This window comes from Rhipicephalus microplus, chromosome 3, assembly GCF_043290135.1.
Source record: "Rhipicephalus microplus isolate Deutch F79 chromosome 3, USDA_Rmic, whole genome shotgun sequence".
Lineage (NCBI taxonomy): Eukaryota > Metazoa > Arthropoda > Arachnida > Ixodida > Ixodidae > Rhipicephalus > Rhipicephalus microplus.
Genome location: NC_134702.1, coordinates 253,252,445 through 253,273,917, shown reverse-complemented (window position 1 = coordinate 253,273,917; position 21,473 = coordinate 253,252,445). Strand labels below are relative to the sequence as shown.

The 21,473-nt window shown below is 45.5% G+C and overlaps 1 protein-coding gene across 5 annotated transcripts in view; it reads right to left on the bottom strand.

Moving 5' to 3' along the window:
• Positions 1 to 21,473, bottom strand: part of LOC119168643 (cytochrome P450 3A16) — a 291,485-nt gene that overhangs the window by 161,358 nt on the left and 108,654 nt on the right. For all 5 annotated transcript variants that reach the window (XM_075890905.1, XM_075890902.1, XM_075890901.1 and 2 more), the window contains one exon: positions 18,856 to 18,944. In XM_075890905.1, the coding sequence (XP_075747020.1) occupies positions 18,856 to 18,944 (89 nt within the window). The remainder of the gene's footprint in view (positions 1 to 18,855; positions 18,945 to 21,473) is intronic.

Here is a 21,473-nt window from a genome sequence, read left to right as displayed (position 1 = left end):
GCTCCTTCGTGTCGCGAAAATTTCATGTGCGCCTCCCTGCAAAAGAGCACTTTCTTTTGGAAGTACACAGCAGTTTTCTTATTTTGCTGCTACATGCGCTCTTGCATACGCCTCTACCGCTCCGCCACACGAGTCTGATTGCAGAAGGTCTGCCTGAACATCCACTCGAAATCATCTCGCGGCGAAATTTCCACAGCTCGTGAAAAGTACCAATTCCTTGTTGTTCCGTCCAGCTGACACTTTACCGTTTTGAGTTTAAATAGCGTTGGCCACCGGTGAAGCACCGTCGTCTGCCGCAAGCTTTCCATTCATTCTTAGGCTGCTATACGTGCAGCCGTCACCAACGATTTCGGGAATGTTCTTGCCCAAATCACAAATTACCTAAAATGTGTCGACATCCGCCTGGCGTGAGCCTCCGACTATGCCGGCTGCGGGAGCCCTCACAGCAGGGCCGCCAACAAGCTGTCTACCTCGTGGAGAGCGTTGAAATTTTTCTATTGGTGGTCCTACAGTAGTCGTCTCCATGAAGGCGACCACTCTCTTCCAGTGATGATTTGTCAAGCATGGCTCGTGGTATGCACTTTGCCAGGCAGTCCACCCTTTCTTTGTTTTTACACTGGCGCGATCGCAGACCTCACCAAATGTTCGAACTGGTTTCTAATTTTCGAACTAGTTCCTAGACCCCAGTTCTGAGGATGTTAGTCCTCTCTATTCTGCTTGTAATGGGTATTAGCGTTTCGCAAAAATTCCCGCAAGAACTAAAATAGGATAGAAAACGCTACAAATGACGCTCGAACAAACAAAAGACAAAAAAGGAAGGTTGCATTTATTTGCACATATTTCGTTACAATCAAAACTACACAACCGCTCAAAACTGCACAATGCACAAGCGCTCAGGTCGCCCGAAGTTCACAGACTTCATTCGCTCGGTGTTTCTGCTCTGTCTGTCCATCTTCTGGCGCTTTTTTGGTCTACTCTTTTTACCACAGGTCCGAGCACACATACGCGCACGCTGAAACCAACAAGCACACAGAAGACACACCCTCGCACTGATTGTTGCGCAAAGTCGGAGAGTGCTGTCCTTCGCTTCGCCATTTGGGGAAACTGTGTTGAACGTCTTGGAGGTCATCCACGAGCAAAGAGTGTGTTTCACTTCTCGAATTCGAACCAGCAGAGGACAATAAAACGGGGCTCTCCCCCCCCCCCTTTTGTCCTGATGCGGTGCACTGCAGCACAACATCGGAGTCTCGGTGATCACGGCTGGGAGTAGATGGGGAGGAGGCTCTCTTTATGTGGCCAACAGACACTAGTACGACATAACGCACGTGCATAAAATAAACAAAACAAAACTTATACGATGAGGTGCAGTCGCGTACACGTTCATTTTTTTGTTCTGAGAAGGATGGGAAAGTGAGAAAATGAAAGTTTGCATTAAGGTGTATTACTGCAGTAACATTCACCTAAAAGAGATCAAGAGACGATGGTGAAATGAATAAATGTCGTTTTGTTGCTCACGAGGCTTCACTCGGTTTGTTGCGTTATTATATTATTGTGGTAATGTATTTATTGCGGTATTATATTGCCCATCAATCTCGTTGCAGCTTAGCCTTATGTGTTTCCTTGACATTTAAATGCATGTACAAACACACGGTAAAGTGTTTTTCATTGTTTTTCAAGTATGTGAGCTATACTTCAAGCTAGAATATTTAGGAAGCACTATCAAAAATATGCCCATTCTGTCGGGGATCTGGCGCCGACATGGCTGCCAGAAACTTACGTCGAGTATTTCTTCAGTTGATGCAGATTACAGCGATTGCCCGCGACGCCATGGCATCAGCGGTGTGTCCGGCTCTGCCGGACATTTCTGTGACGCAATGCTTCTTCATTGAACTTCCTTGCTTTCCTGCGGTCCGGATTGCACTCGACATGACGGCGCTGCCAGTGGTATCAACGTTCGGTTGCGAGCGAATATGCAGCTGGCAACGATTGAAGCACCGTGACAGTGAAGCACTACAAAAGCACACCCACCATTCAACCACTTTGGGATCTGGCGCCGACATGGCTGCCGGAAACTTACATCGAGTATTTCTTCAGGCTAGTTACTTTTACCTCCCTGTATACGGTATGCCATTTAAGAAATCGGCGCCAGATCCCACTGCTGTTATTTGTTCAGTGCTTTGCTACCTGTCGGCCTTGCACGATGATGCTGTCGTGTGTGGTCATATGATGAAAATGATTTTGCTGTTATCTGGGGATATAGAGCAAAACCCAGGCCCTCTAACACCGCAACAGGAAAAGCAGATGTTCGACACCATCATGACATTACCTTCAATGCAGATCTCTCAGTCTGCCATTCTTGATGAACTTAGCTCTATCCGAGCTAACCACGAAGTGTTTCAACAAAAAATAACAGAAGAAATACATTCAGTGCAAAAAGAGCAACATGCGCTTGAGCAGCGAGTGGCAGATGTAAATGATAGATTAACGCGTGTAGAAAATAACACCCCCCTAGGTAACACGGCCAAAAAAGAACTTGAGCAACTTGCAGCTCACTGTGGAGTGCTTGCGCGTGCGTGTCAGGCTATGGAAGATTGTCAGGACGACCTCGAAAGTAGGAATCGTCGAAATGACCTGGTATTTTATGGTTTCCCAGATAATGAGAATGAAACGTGGGCACAATCAGAGGAAAAAGTTATTTCTTTTTGTTCTAGTGACTTACAGCTCGAAATTGCCCCTGATGCAATTGAACGAAGTCACAGATTAGGCCGATATTCGTCGGCGAAGAAAAGGCCCGTCATAGTGAAGTTTCTATCTTTTAAAGAAAAAGAACGTGTGCTTAAGTCTTCTGGCAAGCTAAAAGGAACCAACTTTGGAATCAGTGAAGACTATTCACCCAAAGTCAGGCCAGAGAGGCAAAAATTGATACAATACGCTAAAGGAAAGGGTGGTGGTCTTAAGGTTCGTTTCAATAAATTATTCATGAATGACCAAATATTACTGTATAAGAGGGCTGAAGATAGAGTTGTGCCTAGTCCTAGATAGCAATCACCTCGAAATGCCATTTTACTGACAAAAGAATTGAGAAAAATGAACTAACGTGCATCGTAAATAACAGTCGCAGTTTGAAAAACAAAATAACAGAATTTCTGTCATTGTTAGACATGACTGTTAGACATAGTTTTTGGCATGGAATCCTGGCTCGATACCACCATCGCAGATCATGAATGCTTTCCGTCGACTTATGCAGTATACCGAAGGGACCGCACGGCGCACGGAGGTGGTATATTCCTAATGATCCATAACAGTATCAGTAGTGTCCCTATTCATGGTGTTAGTGACTTGTGTGAATCTGTGTGGTGTAAAGTTATGCTGAGTGGTGGCTTAACTGTGGCTGCTGGTTCCTTCTACAGGCCCCCTAGTAATACAACACCCGAACCTTTATTTACTTTAAGCAATATTTTGTCAACCCTAAATATAAGATTCATAATGGTTGGCGGTGATTTTAACCTACCTGATGTTGCATGGTCCTCAATCAAACCGATAATTCACAGTGAGTCACTGCTACATAGAGCTATTCAAGAAATAGTGAATGCCCATCAGTTATACCAGCTTGTGACAGCCCCCACGAGGGTGTGCAGTACTAGTGTAAACGTATTAGACCTGTTTTTTAGCAATGATCAAACGCTTGCTTCCTCTGTTGTTACAGTACCAGGTATTAATGATCAAGAAATAGTCCTTGTAAAAATGTGCTTATCTGTAGCTCAACAACGAGCTTCGGGGCCCAGAAAGGTGTTTTTATATGAAAAAGGAGACTACGCTTCTAATTCAACAAAACTAGACGCTTATGTACCTGAGTTTCAAGTTACTATGCTCGTGTTCTGACGTGAATGGCTTGTGGAATGAACTGAAAACACAACTCTTATCTCTAACTCAAACTTTTGTACCATCGCGAGTCATATCATCCAAACAACAAAATGATAAACCATGGCTAATTAAGGAACTCCGAGTGCTCATAAACAAAAGAGATCGTCTCTATCGCAAATATTGTCACACGTCAGACCCTGAAACATACAGATGAAACTACTTGGTAAGAAGATAACCAAAGATCTGAGGAAAGCAGAGAGAGCATACTTGAGTGATCTGAGTATTAAGGTGAAAACTAACCCGAAACTCGTCTGGAAATATGTTAAAAGCAAGACGAAGATTCCTGGTAGTATTCCTGATATAAACGATGGTACTAAATACATGTCGGTCAATACAGGTAAAGCTGAATGCTTTAACCGGTACTTTCAGTCTGTTTTTGGTCCCGTCAGTGGTTCAAGCTACAATGTGCAACAGAGTAACGTTATCGAAAATGGCGGAGTTTGAAATTTCAGAACAAAATGTTCCATCTCTTTTTAAAAACCTTAGTACAAACTTTGCATCAGGGCCAGATCAAATCTCAAACTTCATTTTAAAGAACTGTGCCCTTTCAATAAGCTCATTTCTTACAGCTGTGTTCAGAAATTCTTTATCACAGGGTGCATTACCTGATGACTGGAAACGAGCAAATGGAATTCCTCTAATCAGGAGTGGTGACAAGTCAAGTACTTGCAACTATCGGCCCATTTCGTTAACGTGTGTGTCTTGTAAGACACTTGAGCATATTATATACTCGAACTTGGCAAAGCATCTTCAGACTAACAATTTTTTCTGTCCAACACAGCACGGTTTCCGGAAAGGGTTTTCCTGCGATACGCCACTCGTAGAATTTACACATGACAATGCCGCAACGTTAAATTCCGGTATCCAAGTTGATCGCATTTATTTAGACTTTATCAAGGCTTTTGACACTGTTACACACTCGCTCCTTTTACTGAAATTATCGTGTCTCAATATATCTGCTAACACACTGGCATGGCTACAAGCTTATCTCTCATGCAGGAAACAATGCACCATCATTGATTGCGTGTCGTCGTCACAGGTAGACGTCATTTCAGGAGTGCCACAAGGCTCCGTCCTTGGGCCGCTTCTCTTTTTGATTTATATCAATGATCTTGCTGAATGCATGGACAGTCAAGTGAGGTTGTACACAGATGACTGCTGCATATATCGGGAAATTAAGTGCACTCAAGATTCCTAACAATTGCAGAAAGACCTTGACTCAGTAATAGCATGGTGCAGTGCGTGGAAAATGCAGCTTAACGTGTCAAAGTGCTGTGTCATTAGGTTTACCAAGAAAAAGCAGCCTTTTATCACAAATTACTTCATGGAAAGGATACCATTATCCATGGTAAATGAATACAAGTATCTTGGCGTTGTCATGAACAGCACACTATCGTGGAATGATCATGTTCGCATGTTATCAGTTAAAGCCAGTCGCATACTGAACTTCCTACGCCACTATTTCAGAACTGCCCCCTCTGTTCCTAAAAAAGTTCTTTACGTGTCAAATGTACGCCCGATTTTAAAATATGCTTGCACTGCCTGGGACCTGGCCGCAAAGTTAAATATTGGTGCATTGGAGCGCATCCAGAAATGGGTCGCCCGGTTTGTGACGGGTGATTACGACTTCACCAGAAGGTCTAGCGAAATTGTTAGTTCACTTGGTTGGCCGTTACTCTCTTCAAGGCGTAAATATATCTGGCTAAGTCTTTTCTACAACCTAATAAACGACAAAACTGGGATAGATAAAAACAAATACATCAGACCACCAACATACATCTCATCACGACGGGACTATCCTTTGAAAGTGTGTGAATATATGTGCCGAACATCAACGTATGCAAATACTTTTTTCCTAAAACTTTTCACGAATAAAATGGTCTTCCAAAAAACATTGCGACCACCCCTTCCACAGCGTTTCCTTCCCTTTTAAAGGAGTATGTGGTCACATAACAATATTGTATGCGGTGCTTTAGGTGTTTTTGATTTGTCTTTATTTTTTGAGTGCCGTGCAATTCAACTTGTCCCCACTGAGTTAAATGTACTTTGAATTTGTAAACCCCCCTACAACAATGCCCCCAGAGGGCGCTGTAGGTATATGTGTAAATAAAAAGAAGCAGCTGTGCAGTAGAAGCATCCATGGGGGCTACAAGGTTTATCATATATTGAGTACTTACATTTCTCACAGGCACTACTTTATATGACTGACTACGCACCATGGTGAGAGGTGCCAGAGCAAAGAAGGAAACTCCGCTCCTTGGGTCGGTCACAGGAAATATTTGTGAAACGAAAGATTGTTTCCTCTTGAAATGTTCTTGCTCTGATAATCTGCTGAATAACGTACTTGTGGCAGCAGTACACACACAAAAACCACGTGCTTATGAAGACAAATGTTGAAATTAGTACAAATAAGACTGTCGAAACATTGATGATGAGTAGGAATGGTTTCTCTGCGTGTTATACTTAGTGCACACGCGCATGTTTGCGTAAATAAATAAAGAAGGAACAAAATTTTCGGTACATATTTTGTCACTTTGTTGGTCCATCGAACTTTGCTCCGGCAGATTGACCCCACGTTCGATAGCGCACAATCTGACTTTTTCGTGAAAGAAATGGTGACCACTTTCTAGCGCATTACAGTTCATAATGAATTGAATGGGGCAACGTGAATTGAATGGGGCAGTAGGCCTGACAATATTCTTGTAGGTGGCACTGGCAGAATACGAAGTCCTGAATCGGCGTCACTTCAGGCCACCACGAGTAACGTTCGACCCACGTGAGCAGGTATATGTAACCCCGGGAACAAGGTAGAGATCCTCCCATATAGAAGTAAACGCGGTCGAAACGACGCTCTGGTGGTCGAAATGCTTGGAGTGTTGTGCGCGTGTGGCAATTCAAGCAGTCTAGGTGACATGTTCGGCAGGTCTTCATCCGGCGTCGAATATCGGCGTTATTGCTTGACCACACAAAGTGGTCTTTGACGAGTCGCATGGATTCCTGGATCACTGAGGTCGTGAAGGCTGTGAAATCGGACGGAAACGAAGAGCCTTGGATATTTATGCGATCTGTTGCGTGGGACCACATTCATTGTGTATGGTTGGGGGAGGATATTCGTGTGCCGTTGTCAGAGCATTGATAGCCCTATAATCACCACAAGGCTTTTAGTCATCAGGCTCATGTTTTGGTACCATGTGCAGCACATGTTTATTCAAGGTTTTCAGATTTCCATTTAGTTTTTATTACTTTTACATTTGCAAGGTTTTCCTAATAAAATTCAGTCAGCACCCATGTTGTGCACATTCTTTTCTTCATAGTCTATGTCCCCCAGTGTGCTGTTGAAATCAAGCAAACGGCCATTGGCTGGAAGAAGGTCTAATAACACTGAGCTGCAGTATGTGGTGGAACTCACGGTGGGTGTCTTCGTGTCTTTGTTCAGCTAGCCTACTAGTCTAGTGGTGATGGACGGTGTCAATGTGATGCATCAACTAGCGCTTGTTTGGCATTTTAGTGTTGAAAGTTTGATTGATAGTGTAAAGTGCCGATGGCGCTTGAGGAGAGGTCAGACTTCTGTCCGACAACAACGACCCAAGTGACATTGCCCTTGAGACGACGATCATTAATGCTAACACCAAGGATGAAGTGGCTCAGAAACAGCTGCGGGAATAGCAATTTTGACGTAGGTCACAATAAAGAGTCATTGACATGTGCGCCTGAGTCCGATGTCTACACTAATCGACTGAACGTCATATGATTTATTAACCTTATCATTGACTGCAATTGGGCTGGAAAACAACTTTCCACGTCGGCGATGTTAAGATGTTGCTGGTGGAATAGACAGCCCCGCTCCGGTATCGACAAGGAGGCGCGAGCAAAAGACCACGTCTAATTTCGCCGTTATAGACTGGCTGGTGCATTTCCAGTCCACGAGCTTGGTTTGGTGCAGCGAGCAGCTTGATCTCTGAAATGGCGGTGGGGCCAGCAGGCACTCTGCTCCATCTCGCCTGAATGGTCGCGGTGCTCTGGCGTTTGAGCGACGGATGATCAACAATGTCGTACATCACAGTGCTTGTTAGAAAGGGCGAGTTTTTTTACTGCTGCAGGCAGACACTCAACTCGGTCCTCTAAGCGACCTAACAGATCTGCATGTTCGGACATTACTTCTGCAGCAACAAATTTTTGATTGCTTGGTACAGCTGGTGATGCGGTCGGCGTGCTGAGCCAGACTCTCTAGAGTCACGTCGCCCGAGGCATAGATCATCATCTGTGTGTATTGTGTGTGTCTGCAATACGCAATAACTCACGAAGCAGTGGCTGTATGTGATCCTCTGACGCATGTCGGTCCAGGAGCAGGGGCATTCCGTGGAGTAGTTGCGAGGGTCACCGAGCTCTTCGTGAGACAGGAGTTGTTGCAGCCTGCTCTGTTGGGACACCACAAGACGTTTCACGACGGTGATTTTTAGTTCGTCGTAGGTTTTCTCCGATGAAGTGAAGGCGAGCATGTATTTATGACGTCCGCGATGCCAGGTGGAAGTGCTTCATTGACGCGGAGGCATTTCGTCTTCCACGCTGTGATGCGACAAAGCTACAAGGGGTCCTCAACTTGAAATAACCACACCTAGTGGTTTTTAGGTCATAAATGGAGAACCTTTAACTCCGATGCGTTGGTTGTGGATGAGCTTAAAGTGCCTTCCTCATCTACTATGGCTGATATTTTCAAAACGTCTGGTACACTACTTAGTAGCGTATTCACCTGAAGTAGGTGCTAAGAAAACATACCTACGTTCCTTAAAGTCTGGGACAAGAACTGGTTTATTGCCAAGAAAAATAGGCTCTGAAAATTGACAGATCCCACTTACAGTGGGAGTCGATGATATGCGAAGCATGAATGAGAAATGTTGATGTGTCACTTGAAAATCAGCACAACGTTAAAAGATGGAGATAGATGATGCTGCACACGGCTTCTATGTTATGATTATCATGTTTAGATGTGTCGTTTACTATCGTCATCTAATCACGTCTTGTGATACCAAAATTTGGTATGTGTGGAGCTAGCAAAACGGCCGCAAGCACGCTACGAGCATAGTATGTTGTCATGTTCTTACATGACATGCATGTCAGGATTATCACGTTTGCACCAGTCATATACTGTGTCATTCATTGACGTCATGTAACGCCAAATTTGGTATATGCGGAGCTATCAAAACGGCCGCAAGTGCATAATGAAGAGCCCAATATACTCCATTGTAGCGTTGACGCGCGGGCACGTGGGGTACAGACGCTGCTTTAGCAAAACGCGAGGACTCTATTACCTGACGCCAGGCGCGACCAGCGCCCGTCGACGCGGTCTGACGGCAACCGCCGTGAAAGGCGTCATGCTGCATTTCGAGCCAATGCGTTACACAAACAACACTGCTTCTTCCTCGTTTCCTGCCGGAGGGACGCCGGACGCGATGAAACACACATGCGTCAAAGAAACGAAGCCTTGCGCGCATCTTCGAGTATATCACAGGACCGGCGCCTGGCATGGCAACGCCGGCGTGCACGTGCACCTCTTCTCGTCAAATTGTATTCGCGCCTTGACTGGCATGTAGTCATGTTCTCACATGACACGCATCGCATGATTATCCCGTTTGCACTGGTTACATGCATTCGCGATTTCTCGGCGTCACGTAATACCAAGTTTGGTATATAGGAAACTAGCTAAACGGCCGCGAGCGCGTCATGTGTGTGGCATGTAGTCATGCTGTTACATGACACGCATGTCGTGATGATCATGTTTGGATGTGCGATTTACCTACTTCGTCCGTTCGCGTCACGCAATACCGAGTTACATGTGAAGCTAGTGGTACATGTGAAGCTTGGTACATGTGAAGCTAGTGAAACGGCCGTGAGCGAATCATGAGGGTAGCAAGCAGTCATGTTGTTTCATGGCATCAATCTCATGAATATCATGTTTGCACCGGCCACATACCTTCGTCACCCATTGGCGTCACGTAATACCAACTATGGCATATGTGAAGCTAGCGAAACGGACGCTGGTGTAGCATGAGCGTGGTGTGTAGTCATGTATTTACATGACATGCAGCTCTTGACTATCATGTTTGTACCAGTCACATACCTTCGTCATCCATTCACGTACCGTAATACCGAATTTGGTATATGTGACGCTAGCGAAACGGCCGCGATCCTATCATGAGCGTGGCATATAGTCATGTTACATAACACGCATGTCATGATTTTCATGTTAGGGTTTGTCGCATGTGTTCGCTATGCAATCATGTCATACCATACCAGTTTTGCAGCATGACATGTGAACGAAACCACCGCAAGAGCGGCAGGACCACGAAATGTAAATTATGACATGCATGACATTCATGTCATGATTTTCATGTTATGACAAGGCAAATATGTTTTTCATAGAGTCATGTTATGCCATACCAAAATTGGTATTGATAACATTATAGATACGGCCTGGAGAGTTACTCATAGGTGGCTACCTACACACACACACACACACACACACACACACACACACACACACACACATACACACATACATACATACATACATACATACATACATACATACATACATACATACATACATACATACATACATACATACATACATACATACATACATACATACATACATAGATTGATTGATATGCTCAAAGTCGCCGAAGTTCGCCAAGAATTGTTTCGCATTTAAAAACGACGACGCAAAGGGCCTGGTTGCGTATATCCAGTAGCGCTCCGAAGATAACGCGAGGCACGTTGACGGCATATGCGCCACTGCTTACGAATTGGTATGCGCACACAAAATTATCGCTACCACTTGCATCAACAAACGCTACACAATATTCTCTCTATACTGAAAGTTTGTTGGTGGTGTGTTGGAAAGGGGGAAAGTAATTTTACAGAGCCTTTATTAGGCTTTTTATAGAAAGTTCTCTTTTTTCAGTGGTCAAGGGAATCTAGCCGCTCTGCAGGTTCTGCTGTGCTGGCAGGGTAGAAGTGACCATTGTATCTGCCGAGGCGACGGCCTGTCGCTCTTCTGAGAGGTGTTTGCGCTGAGTAGACTCTTACGGTGTACGAAGCCTTCAACCCCACCTGGCTAGACGTCGAGCGGACTGCCGAAGTCTAGCCAGGTGGGGTTGACGTCTAGTTTGTATACTGCCCTGGTTGCTGTCCGGGTTCACAGGGGCGTTTGGTGGGGCCTACTTTAGGGAGGGCGGGACCCCAAAAGGCCGGTCGCACCGTGTGGTCCAGGGATGGTTGTGTTGGCAGTCACGCGTAGACCGTGTCATCGCCAAAAACCGTAGTGGTGCTGACCCCCCTCGCGCCACTTCACCGTAGGACGTGTTTTCAGCCGAGAGCGGAGATTACGCTGCGGTGGTTTATAAACACTTACGTTTAGTTTGATCTCTGTCGTGATATATTCCTTTTTCTTCTTCCACGCCATATACGAGACGGAATATGCCGGATGATCACCATTAAAGTTTGCACCGTCGACTTCTGAGTTACATTCATTATGAACGGAATGTTCTTCGGGCTGCATTCTGCGAAGGTAGGTTGCCCTCATCAGCTCTGCGACGGGTAGCCAAACTGCTGGTCACGCTGTTAATGTGAACCCGGTGAAAAAGGGGTGTGTTGCGTCTTGCGGTAGGCCTTAAAGGTCGATATACTGTCACAAAGGTCTAGCATTCTCGCCTATGCGCCGCTTCTATGAAGACATTCAATTGTTATGTGGGACTTAACGTCCCAAACCACCATTTCTTTATGAGAGACGCCATGGTGGAGGGCTCCAGAAATTTTGACTGTTAAATAATGTGTTCACAAAGAGCACCACTATCATCCATAAGGGACGACCAGTGTTCGGAATAAAGAAGACGTGAACGGGTTGGTTTCGCCATGGGCGCGGCGGCACGTCTTTTTTCTACAATTTTGTGCCGTGAAACCCTGGAGGAAGGACCTTCGGAGGTGAGACGGAGCGGACTTCACGAATTTCAACCACCATCGTAGCCTCGGGGACTTTTGTGAATCCACCAAGGGTAAAGCTGATGTGCGAGGCCTAACCACCATGGTGACCTGGGAGTACGCGTCTGGTTGCAACTAAGACTACTAAGAGAACCCATGGACTGACGCAAGCGCCAACATTGTCTGGAGGTTCGCGAGGCGAGAGCCCTAATGCCTACTTCGGCTCCGTCCTGACTCGCCCTTCACGATGACGGCCCGATGTTCACAAGTGAACGCAGTTCATAGGTCAACGACGTACATCTCAACAGCTCCGCCCCATGAGTGCAAGTACCGTCTGGAGACTCGACGGGAGTCCTCATGTCTTCTCCGGCTCAGTACTGACTCGCCCTTCACGACGATGGTTTGATATGCACTAGATCACGAAGAACGACAGCCCAACAAATGACGGATATTCCTTGTGCGAACCTTCTGTGATGAGTGCCGAGTTGACTTCGACTTTGCCTCGTGACACGGCAAGCCAGTGACTTCTCACGTTTTCGACAATGGACCGACTCTTGAAGCCCCTCTACGAATGGCAGAGTCAAACACGCAAGGCCGTCATGCAGCTCATTGCAGACGTCGAACGTCTTCGGCAATTAGATCGCCCACCAATCTGTGAGTTACAACGTATTCACCAAGTTTTGATTGAGCAGTATGAGGAACTCAAAAGAATCGACAAGGAAGGACCGGATGCAGTTGACATCGATCACTTGAAAGCAAATGTGGAGGAAGCCAGTGTTCACGAGGACAAGATTATTCTAGAAAAGGTCAGAGCAGAATATAAGATCGCAGATACATTAAAGGCTCGGCAGACGCACCTAGACCTAATACGACAACGTATAAGAACTGATGCCAAGCAGAGAGTACTCTCTTCAATAATGCCACCACAATCTAACAATTACGTTTTCAACGACCATTTTTTCCCACAGTACTTGGATGAGCGTACCACAGGACGAATTGAGGGACAAAATGGCAGCACACAACCAACTACAGAGAAGGCCTCTACCACGCCGTTAGTGATCTCATCAACGCGCTGCACCCATCAAGCTATTGACAAGAAGTCAACAACAACTGCAGGGTTCGAGGTGAAAAGCAGTCTCATGATAGAAAACGAAAAATACTGGAAATCTAAAAGGCCAATATTGACATAATAATAACACGTCCAAGCGAAAGCTGGCAGTCTCAGACGTTACAAAGCCCTCATCAGCCTACTTTCAAATGCCCGACGAAGGAAAAGGAAGGCCAGCTCAAAAAGCGAGAAGAAACAGAAAAAAGGAAAGGCTATAATGAGACAAAAGCAACCATCTTGGATTGCTCAAAGCTTCAGCTCTTCAAGAAAGCTGCAGAAGGCAATATTCAAAGAAATGTGAATGGCACATATTTCAGCGAATTCGAGAATTGCCCGCACACTGTCACAGCGGCGAATGAGACAGAGCAGATGAAGGCCGAGCCAGAAGGGCGAGGCTTACAAGGTAAATGCAGCAAGCAAGAGAAAGCCAAAAAAGTTCCTAAGAAATAGCTTCACTAGATCCTGCTGGGAGATTCTAATCTGCGAGCTTTCATGTCAAGGTAACCTGCTCAGCGAGAATACAGGTGCGTCAATGCCAACGCACTTGATAGCACGAATGTAGCAAAAGTGCCGAAAACACCGCTGGAAGATCAAGCGCAGAAGGAGACTAGGATGAATCTCTACTAGGACTGACATGAAACTCTTACTAATACTGACGAACATTTTGTACTCGGAACTCATGTGAGCGTGGAGTTTTCTTTGTCGTCAGGTGCCAATGTGGGGGCGTGGAGGATGCTAAATAATGTGTGAACGACAAAGAGAGCGACTATCATCATTAAGGGAGGACCAGTGGTCGGAATAAATAAGAGGAAAACGAGTGGGTGTCGCCATGGCCACGGCGGCTCGTCTTTTTCTCAACACCCGCAATCTGCGGGTCAGCAACCGAGTACATTAGCCACTCGACAACCACAGCGGGGCGCTTCAATGAAGAGAGGGGTGCCGTTGTCGGGGAGAAACTTCCGGTGATCACCTACTCGAGAACTGCGCGAGCGTGTCTTTCCTGCACAAAAAAGGAGCACGAATGTGTTCAGGGAAAATGACCAAAGGGGATGCGTACGTGCCGAAGAAATTTATTTGACGTTCAACTAGCAATAAGCGTGATCGTTGGTGTCGCGAATCTCGCGTTGGCGTCGAGCATGGAGTGTTCCGCGCAACGTATAGAGACTGCTGCAACACCAGGGACCCTCATCGTCTGCCTAAGCTGGTGAGACAATTGGCGACACCCCAACGACTTCCCTACATGAACCACGAGCTGGACCGCTTTGTATCTAACTTTTTGGTCCACGATTTCTCAACCGTTTTTGATTATCCCTACCTTTCATATGACTGTTTTAATGCGCGCTGTATTGCACGTAGTAATTCAGAAGCGCGAGCAAGACTTTTTTATAAGTTTTTGTATGTATTTTTGATTTCGATTATGAGGTTATTTTAGGAATTTGCCGCATTGTGCATACTTGTACCTGTAGTGTTCGTTGAGAGGAAAGTGTTTTGTAGCTGTTATTTTCAATCATTTTTGTTAGCACCTGTTAGTAACCTTGTCTTGATTAAATGTTCTTTTTTAAAGAAATCCGCGTGTCTGCATTGTGAGTACGTTAGTCAGACCCAAACATCACTCACGTGTAATGCGCATGGTTCGACCAACCTGAAAATAAACTTGAAATTTACCACTTGGAGGGCTATCAGGCGTCGCAGGCAGAGGCGTAAAATGGAAGCCTGCAAGTCAGCCGCAAGCTGATAAATGAAACAAAGCAAAAAATAAAATTAGTGTGTACGAGGTGGCTGACTTCGTCAGCAGACTACCTATTTTTGGTTTGACCATGGGCAATACAATTGTATTGCCCAAAAATAAAAATTCAGTAAAATGAATAATTCTTAAAAATGAGCACTCAAACACAAATATATTTTTGTGTAACCAAATGTTAAGGAAAAAATAAAGTGGATCAAATTGTTAACATTCCAGTTGATGTCACGCATCCATGCGTATTGTAGTGGACACTTGGTTAGTACGGAGTCCCTGGAAACTCCACCTGACTCTTTCTTTTGAAGGATAGTGTGCGCCATCATAGAAAGAACCCTCTTAGCCATGTTTCCAGCGGCTCATCAAGGTAATTACACAATATTAAGCGCCCTTTCTGGAGTGCGAGATAGAGGCCTCTGTGATGCTGGTGGCATTCTTCCGTTAAACAGCATTGTTATAGTGCTTACAAGGTCAATGTTTGTGTGTTTAGAAAAAGTTTTGAACGATGTAGAATATTTGGTGCTCTGCTAGAGAAGAGCATATAGACGACCCATAGAAGACAGAATTTATACAAGAAAACCAAGCCTGTGTTTGGGAAATGTGTGTATCGATTCAGAGGACTTAGTACTCTGAATCGCCCCGCCGTGGTGGTCTAGTGACTAAGGTACTCGGCTGCTGACCCACCGGTCGCGGGATCTAATCCCGGCTGTGGTGGCTGCATTTCCGAAGGAGGCGGAAATGTTGTAGGCTCGTGTGCTGAGATTTGGGTGCACGTTAAAAACCCCAGGTGGTCGAAATTTCCCGAGCCCTCCACTAAGGCGTCTCTCATAACCATATGGTGGTTTTGGGACATTAAACCCTGCATATAAATCATCAATTGGTACTCTGAAACGCAGAAAGCTGTCCGTAAAGAAGAATGACAATGACTACAGCTGCTTGCGAAAACAAGTTGTGATCAACGCATCAGATCGTACGTTAAACCGATCAGGTACCAGTACAGTGAACGTAAGCTATTTTGAAGAATCACCGGGCATGTACCTCTCCAAGTGGTCATGAAAAGGAAAAGAAGTGAAAAGTGCTGCCCGTAACTATCAATTAGATGACACCTCAACAGGTCAGCATATACCAGTTGGGCGGCAGTTACATACACCCGTTAGTGTTACATAGACCAAGCATCGGCTCAATACCCAGGATCTCTTTTCCCAGAACACGGCTCAGCCACGCATGGCTATGCGTGGGAAGGGGTCGAAACCTCTTCGACTGCATGATTTCATGCAAAATTTTCTTTCGAAAAAATGTCCGCTGTCAAAGAACTTTTTTTCGTTCCATTCTGTTCAACCTTCCGCACCACCTCTTACCTTGTTGTAGTGGTCGCCGAGTTCCCTGTTCTTATATGTACGTCACGTATTTGTGAAATTAAGTACTCTACATATTTCAGCAAAACCTTCGTAAAGTAAAGCTTTGAGATAGCTTGTTTTATGCATTATAAGTTTATTGGCAAAAGAAGTATCTTTTTTGGAAGCGCTCATAGGATCATCCTTTGAAAGAAAAAAATTATGGGACCCTTATGCTTCGCGTTTAGAAGTTTAAAGCAATAGCGACATCCTAATTGTAGTGCTTAATTTGAAAAACTTAGTGCATAAAACTTTCAAATTTACTATGCACCCTTTACGTGACCTTAAGGGAATAACTCAGTAGCATGTGTGCCTTCTGTAGTGGGGTATCGGCTTTCAACCACGGAGCCATTTTAGTAATCACATATTGTGACACCCACTGGCCAAGAGCCGAGCCAGGTGGTGAAACACCATGCACATGCCCCCCCCCCCCCACCAAATTCTTCCCATAGAATAGAAAGCAAAAAATAGCAATTTTCAGGAGATGCCCCTCCCGAAATCAAGATACGTATCTGGATTTTTCAAAAACTGTCGGATAAGCACTATCTCTTATAGCGAAGCGGCGTTATTTCCACAATGCCTCCTGGCCCTCAAAAATTTGCTTATCCACTTCCTGCTCGAGAAGATTTAGAGGGCTCAGTGATTCTCGTCCGAACATCGCTCTCGCAGCTGTCATATCTGTGGCACTGTGTATCGCCGTGTGTTGCCAATACAGTAATTTTGCAGGTCAGCAATGTAAGGACTTGGCTGCACCTTTCAGCACTGTTCTCAGCTCCAGCACCTAGCGTTCTGCCTGACCGTTTATTGCAGGGTGGTACGCTGGTGTGGTTGCAGCCTGTATGCCGTTTGACGCATACAACTGCTTCATCTCGTTAGAGATAAATGCGTTTCCGTTGTCGAAGAAGACCTCTCGGGGAATGCCGAACGCTGCCTAGAGGCTTCAGAGCACGCCGGTAACAGCCGAGGATGTTGCTTGAGCCACGTACTGGACTTCCATCCACTCTGTGTATGCATTCATAACCATGTAGGTGCACCTGAGTAGTGGCCCCACGAAGTCAACGTGCACCTTATTCCATGGTGTCTGGGGACAATCCCAGGTAGGAATAGTAGCTTTAGGTCAGCTCTTCTGCGTTGAATGCTATTCACCGCACTGTTGCATCGTTTCCTTGATAACCGTCTCCGTGCTGGACGCGTCGATTAGGTTGTTGAGCTCGTAAAACAGCCTTTATTCTTCTTTTGGGCAGAGGTACTCGAGTGACCTTGGCTGTCTATCTTGCAGATACTTGTGCAGGATTCGTGAATCTCCTGAAATTCAGTTTTCACGTTATGATGGTCTTCGGTGGCGTGTTCAGCTCAAAGTGAGAGGTCGAAAGCTTTCTTGAATGTCAGGCCCTTTCTGCAAACAGCCGTTGCTGTACCTGCTCGTTCCGAAGACTGCAAACGACTCAGTCATGCAGCATGACGTCCATAGACAGCATTGTCGGATATGCCGCAGTGTCTGCACTTATCCCGAAATTGGAGTCTGCTGTTAGCTTCTTGAGTGCCATGACGTAATCACTGACCGTTTTGTCGTTTTATTGGCCACGTCACTAAAATTTTGCCCTGCAGAAGAGTTCAAATGATTGTAGATCGAAGTGATTATTGAGAATATTGACTAAATCTTTATATTAATCCATCAATCAATCAATCAGTTTATAGCTCACTTAGTTGTGTTGTTTGGGTTGAACGGGTGCGCAGACCGTAGCATATGTCTGCTCCCCGCACAGCGTTAGCAGATGGGCAAGTTTTTTTGATGATTCAAAATTTTTTTAGCCTCGAAGAACTGTAGTTTCCGATACCAGAATCTCCAGCAGCCCGACCTGCCGCTCATTTCGGGTAGCCGGCTGAATTAAAGTGTCCCTACGCCGTTTTCTTGATGCCGGTGGAGTACCAATGAGTTCAGTCTTCCTCGTGGCTAACTGTTACGTCTGTAACACCCTTTGTGGCTGTAGGCGGTTTATTAAAGTCACAAGTACGTAAACAAAATGAGAAGCGTAGATCAGGCGTTGGAATCACTCCTGGTCATCTTTTGACACATGACTCGCGCTCGTGGTACAACACCAGTTCAGTTGCGCATGCACTTCGTTGTGTCGTCTTCTAACGCGACATGTCAACTGCAATAGTTCATGTTGCATTGTGAGGCATATAAACATAACGCGTGTGTTTGTGAAGCATGAAAGCTGCTCTCATTCCATTTTTAGGCAGAGGAAGCTGTGTTCACTGTTTTAACAAGCATTGGCGGGCTTTCGTGATACAACACCCGCTTGCCACTCTGACCCACACAACCCTTGTTAGGCCCCCACTTTGCTCCAGGTTTTTTTTATCATTTATTGGTTTTGTTTGCCTCGTTCTCAATTTTTCTGTCACGCATAAGATAATACTATGCCGAAATTCCTGCAAAACGAGCTCAGCGTTATCGCATTGATATCTCCATGTTTTTGTGTGTCCTTGTGCGAAACATCGTTCTGTTCATTGAGGACTAAAATTAACATGATTGGCTTTTAGTGGCTGTTGTTTGCCTCCAGGGGGCACTTCGTATAGGCTGGGATCGTTATAAAGGCCGCTTGATCCTTCAATTAGCTCAGTTGTTAGCGCTTGTTTGTTTAAGAAATTTGCCTTCCATAGTGTCTCACCACGCAGTTGGAATTTCACAAAAAAAGACGTGCACTTACAACTTTACGTCACAAGGTGTTCCTTTTCTTGCGGCTTCAGCAAAGTTTCGTATCATATCCTTGGCACACTCATTTGCTGTAACAACCATCTGCAAAAACGTGCAAACTACACGGTAAAATCGTAGAACACAAACCTTTTTAGGCAGCTACAGCTGCATTGCTTTCTAGTACTATAGAACAGATTACAACAATAGTGCTCGTGGACATCGCAAGGAGCCTACGCTGAAAAGGGCCCGTTCGTAAAAGAAGAGTATTGAAGTGGGGGAATTGAGAAGCTTCAGAGTAGGATTGAATAACGGAGAACACTTATTTCCCAAGGTATGTGAGTCCACTCTCTGATTAACCTACGACCACTACAATTTTCGGGCTGCCCCGCCGTGGTGGTCTAGTGGCTAAGGTACTCGGCTGCTGACCCGCAGGTCGCGGGTTAGAATCCCGGCTGCGGCGGCTGCGTTTCCCATGGAGGCGGAAATGTTGCAGGCCCGTGTGCTCAGATTTGGGTGCACTTTAAAGAACCCAAGGTGGTCGAAATTTCCGGAGTCCTCCACTACGGCGTCTTTCATAATCATATGGTGGTTTTGGGACGTTAAACCCCACATATCAATCGATCAACAACTTTCGAGCTTCCGAAGGCGAACATGCAGGTTAAGTTTTTCATTGACCGGGCCTCCTTACATGTCGCCTTCACGAGTTATTAAGTTCAACGTGAACGACAAAACTGTCCTTGCTCGGCATGTTAGTTCATCATTCTTGAGCGATAGAGTGATGAAGCAAGCTGTCGTGGACCGCAAGAAGCTTCTCCAGATGGAATACGTAAATACTTGGGAGCAACCACCCGAGTCTTCATGTCGGGTTCGGTATGCCATGAAGCTGCTCGAGTTCTCTCTGCTGCTAGTTTTACAGACAAAAAGCACATTATCTGGTTCCCCGCACATGTTGGCCGACACATTCATTAAATAATCGTACTGCCAGCGAGTTGGTGCACTCCCGGGCACGAGGTCCAACATTCCATGCCGGGATTAACCCCTCGGAGGTAGAGGACACACTTTGGCATTACCAAGATTCACTCCTTACTTTTCAAGAAATTTGTAAACATTATTAACAGGAACAGGGGAGGTTCCCCTCCGCATCCAAATTTAAACAGAGCCAAGTCTATCACGTAACGTCAACTGCAGACTGAGGCATACTTTTCTACCCTGAAGTGCTCTAATATATGGACGCTATAAAGCCAGGCTACCCTCGCTGTGATATCCCGCATCGCTCTTTGCCGCCCATGTTGCCGTAATGTCCTGCCCTGCGCGAGAGCTCCGGGTCTGCTTCAACGGAGGAGGACTGGCAATCTGTTCTCACAAGCAACGAGAAGCAAGATCAGCTACGGGCTGTACAGAAAGCCCACGACATAGCCGAAGAGATGCATCTCCCCGCCCCGTCGTGGATGCGGCCCGCTGATGTCGCCCCCTAAAGGGGAGTGAGCATCGTCTCCGGGTCAAAGTTCTTTGCCTGCCTGCTTTAATGAACATCTACACAGGTGAGCCTGTTAATAAAATTAACTAAGAGGAGCAGCCACAAGTGAAGCAGCAATGCCATATAATGAAAATGTTCTACGATACAGAGAGCGGAGTATTCCTAGAACTTCTGTATTTCAATAGACTGTGGAGCCAGAATTTTTCTAAGAAAACACTCAAAGCCGTCGAGAGTGGTTCTTTTATATGCATATACGTCATGAAACTGTATGTGGCTCTCTGACGAAAGAGGAAGTTGAAAACTAATGTCGTCTTGATACCACCATGGTAAAGTAGTACGACTTGCAGCTTCTTCACAACAAAGTACAGTGTTGGAGTGGAGTAATGGAGAGCGAGTTTCGTTTAGGTGCTTGAAGTCAGTGGTACAAATATATGGTGTGATGCAGCATCTTATCAATATCGCCGCTACTTGTTCAACACGCGCTTAAGTCTAACGCCACTTCCTGCTCTTATGAATTCCGCCACACCGATTCACACGAAAAACGCAACATGCAACGCTGGACTGTGCGTGCTAGCACACCAAGCACTGGAATTAATCCAGCGCTGAGCCATTGGTCCCCGAAGTCAGAGCTGCACTTCATTTATAATATCCGAAAAACCTTGGTTTCATAACCTGAGCCAATCTGAAGCATTTATTGACTATTTTACCTCAGTGTTCACACTTGATGATCCACGCAGCCCCAAATTTTTTACTAACTCATCGCCAACACGTTTCCCGAACAGACAAATCACTTCTGCAGGCGTTCGTAACCTTGTTCTCAAAATTGATACACCGAAAAGTGTAGCGCCAGATGGTTTACCTACAATGGTTTTGAAATGTTATTCTGAACGGAATGATCGGTATTTATTACTCGTTTTTTCAATGTCTCTTGGTTGATCTACTCTCCCATTGCTATGTTAGTGCGCCGAAGTCGTTCCCATACATAAGGATGGCGATAAACAGGTGTTCTGCAATTATATGCCGATTTCAATGTTGATCAGCCCCCATGAACTACTGGAACACATCTGTAAATATTGTTTGATACGTGGAGTTTCACGTCCCAAAACCACCATATGATTGTGAAAGACGCCGTAGTGGAGGGCTCCGGAAATTCC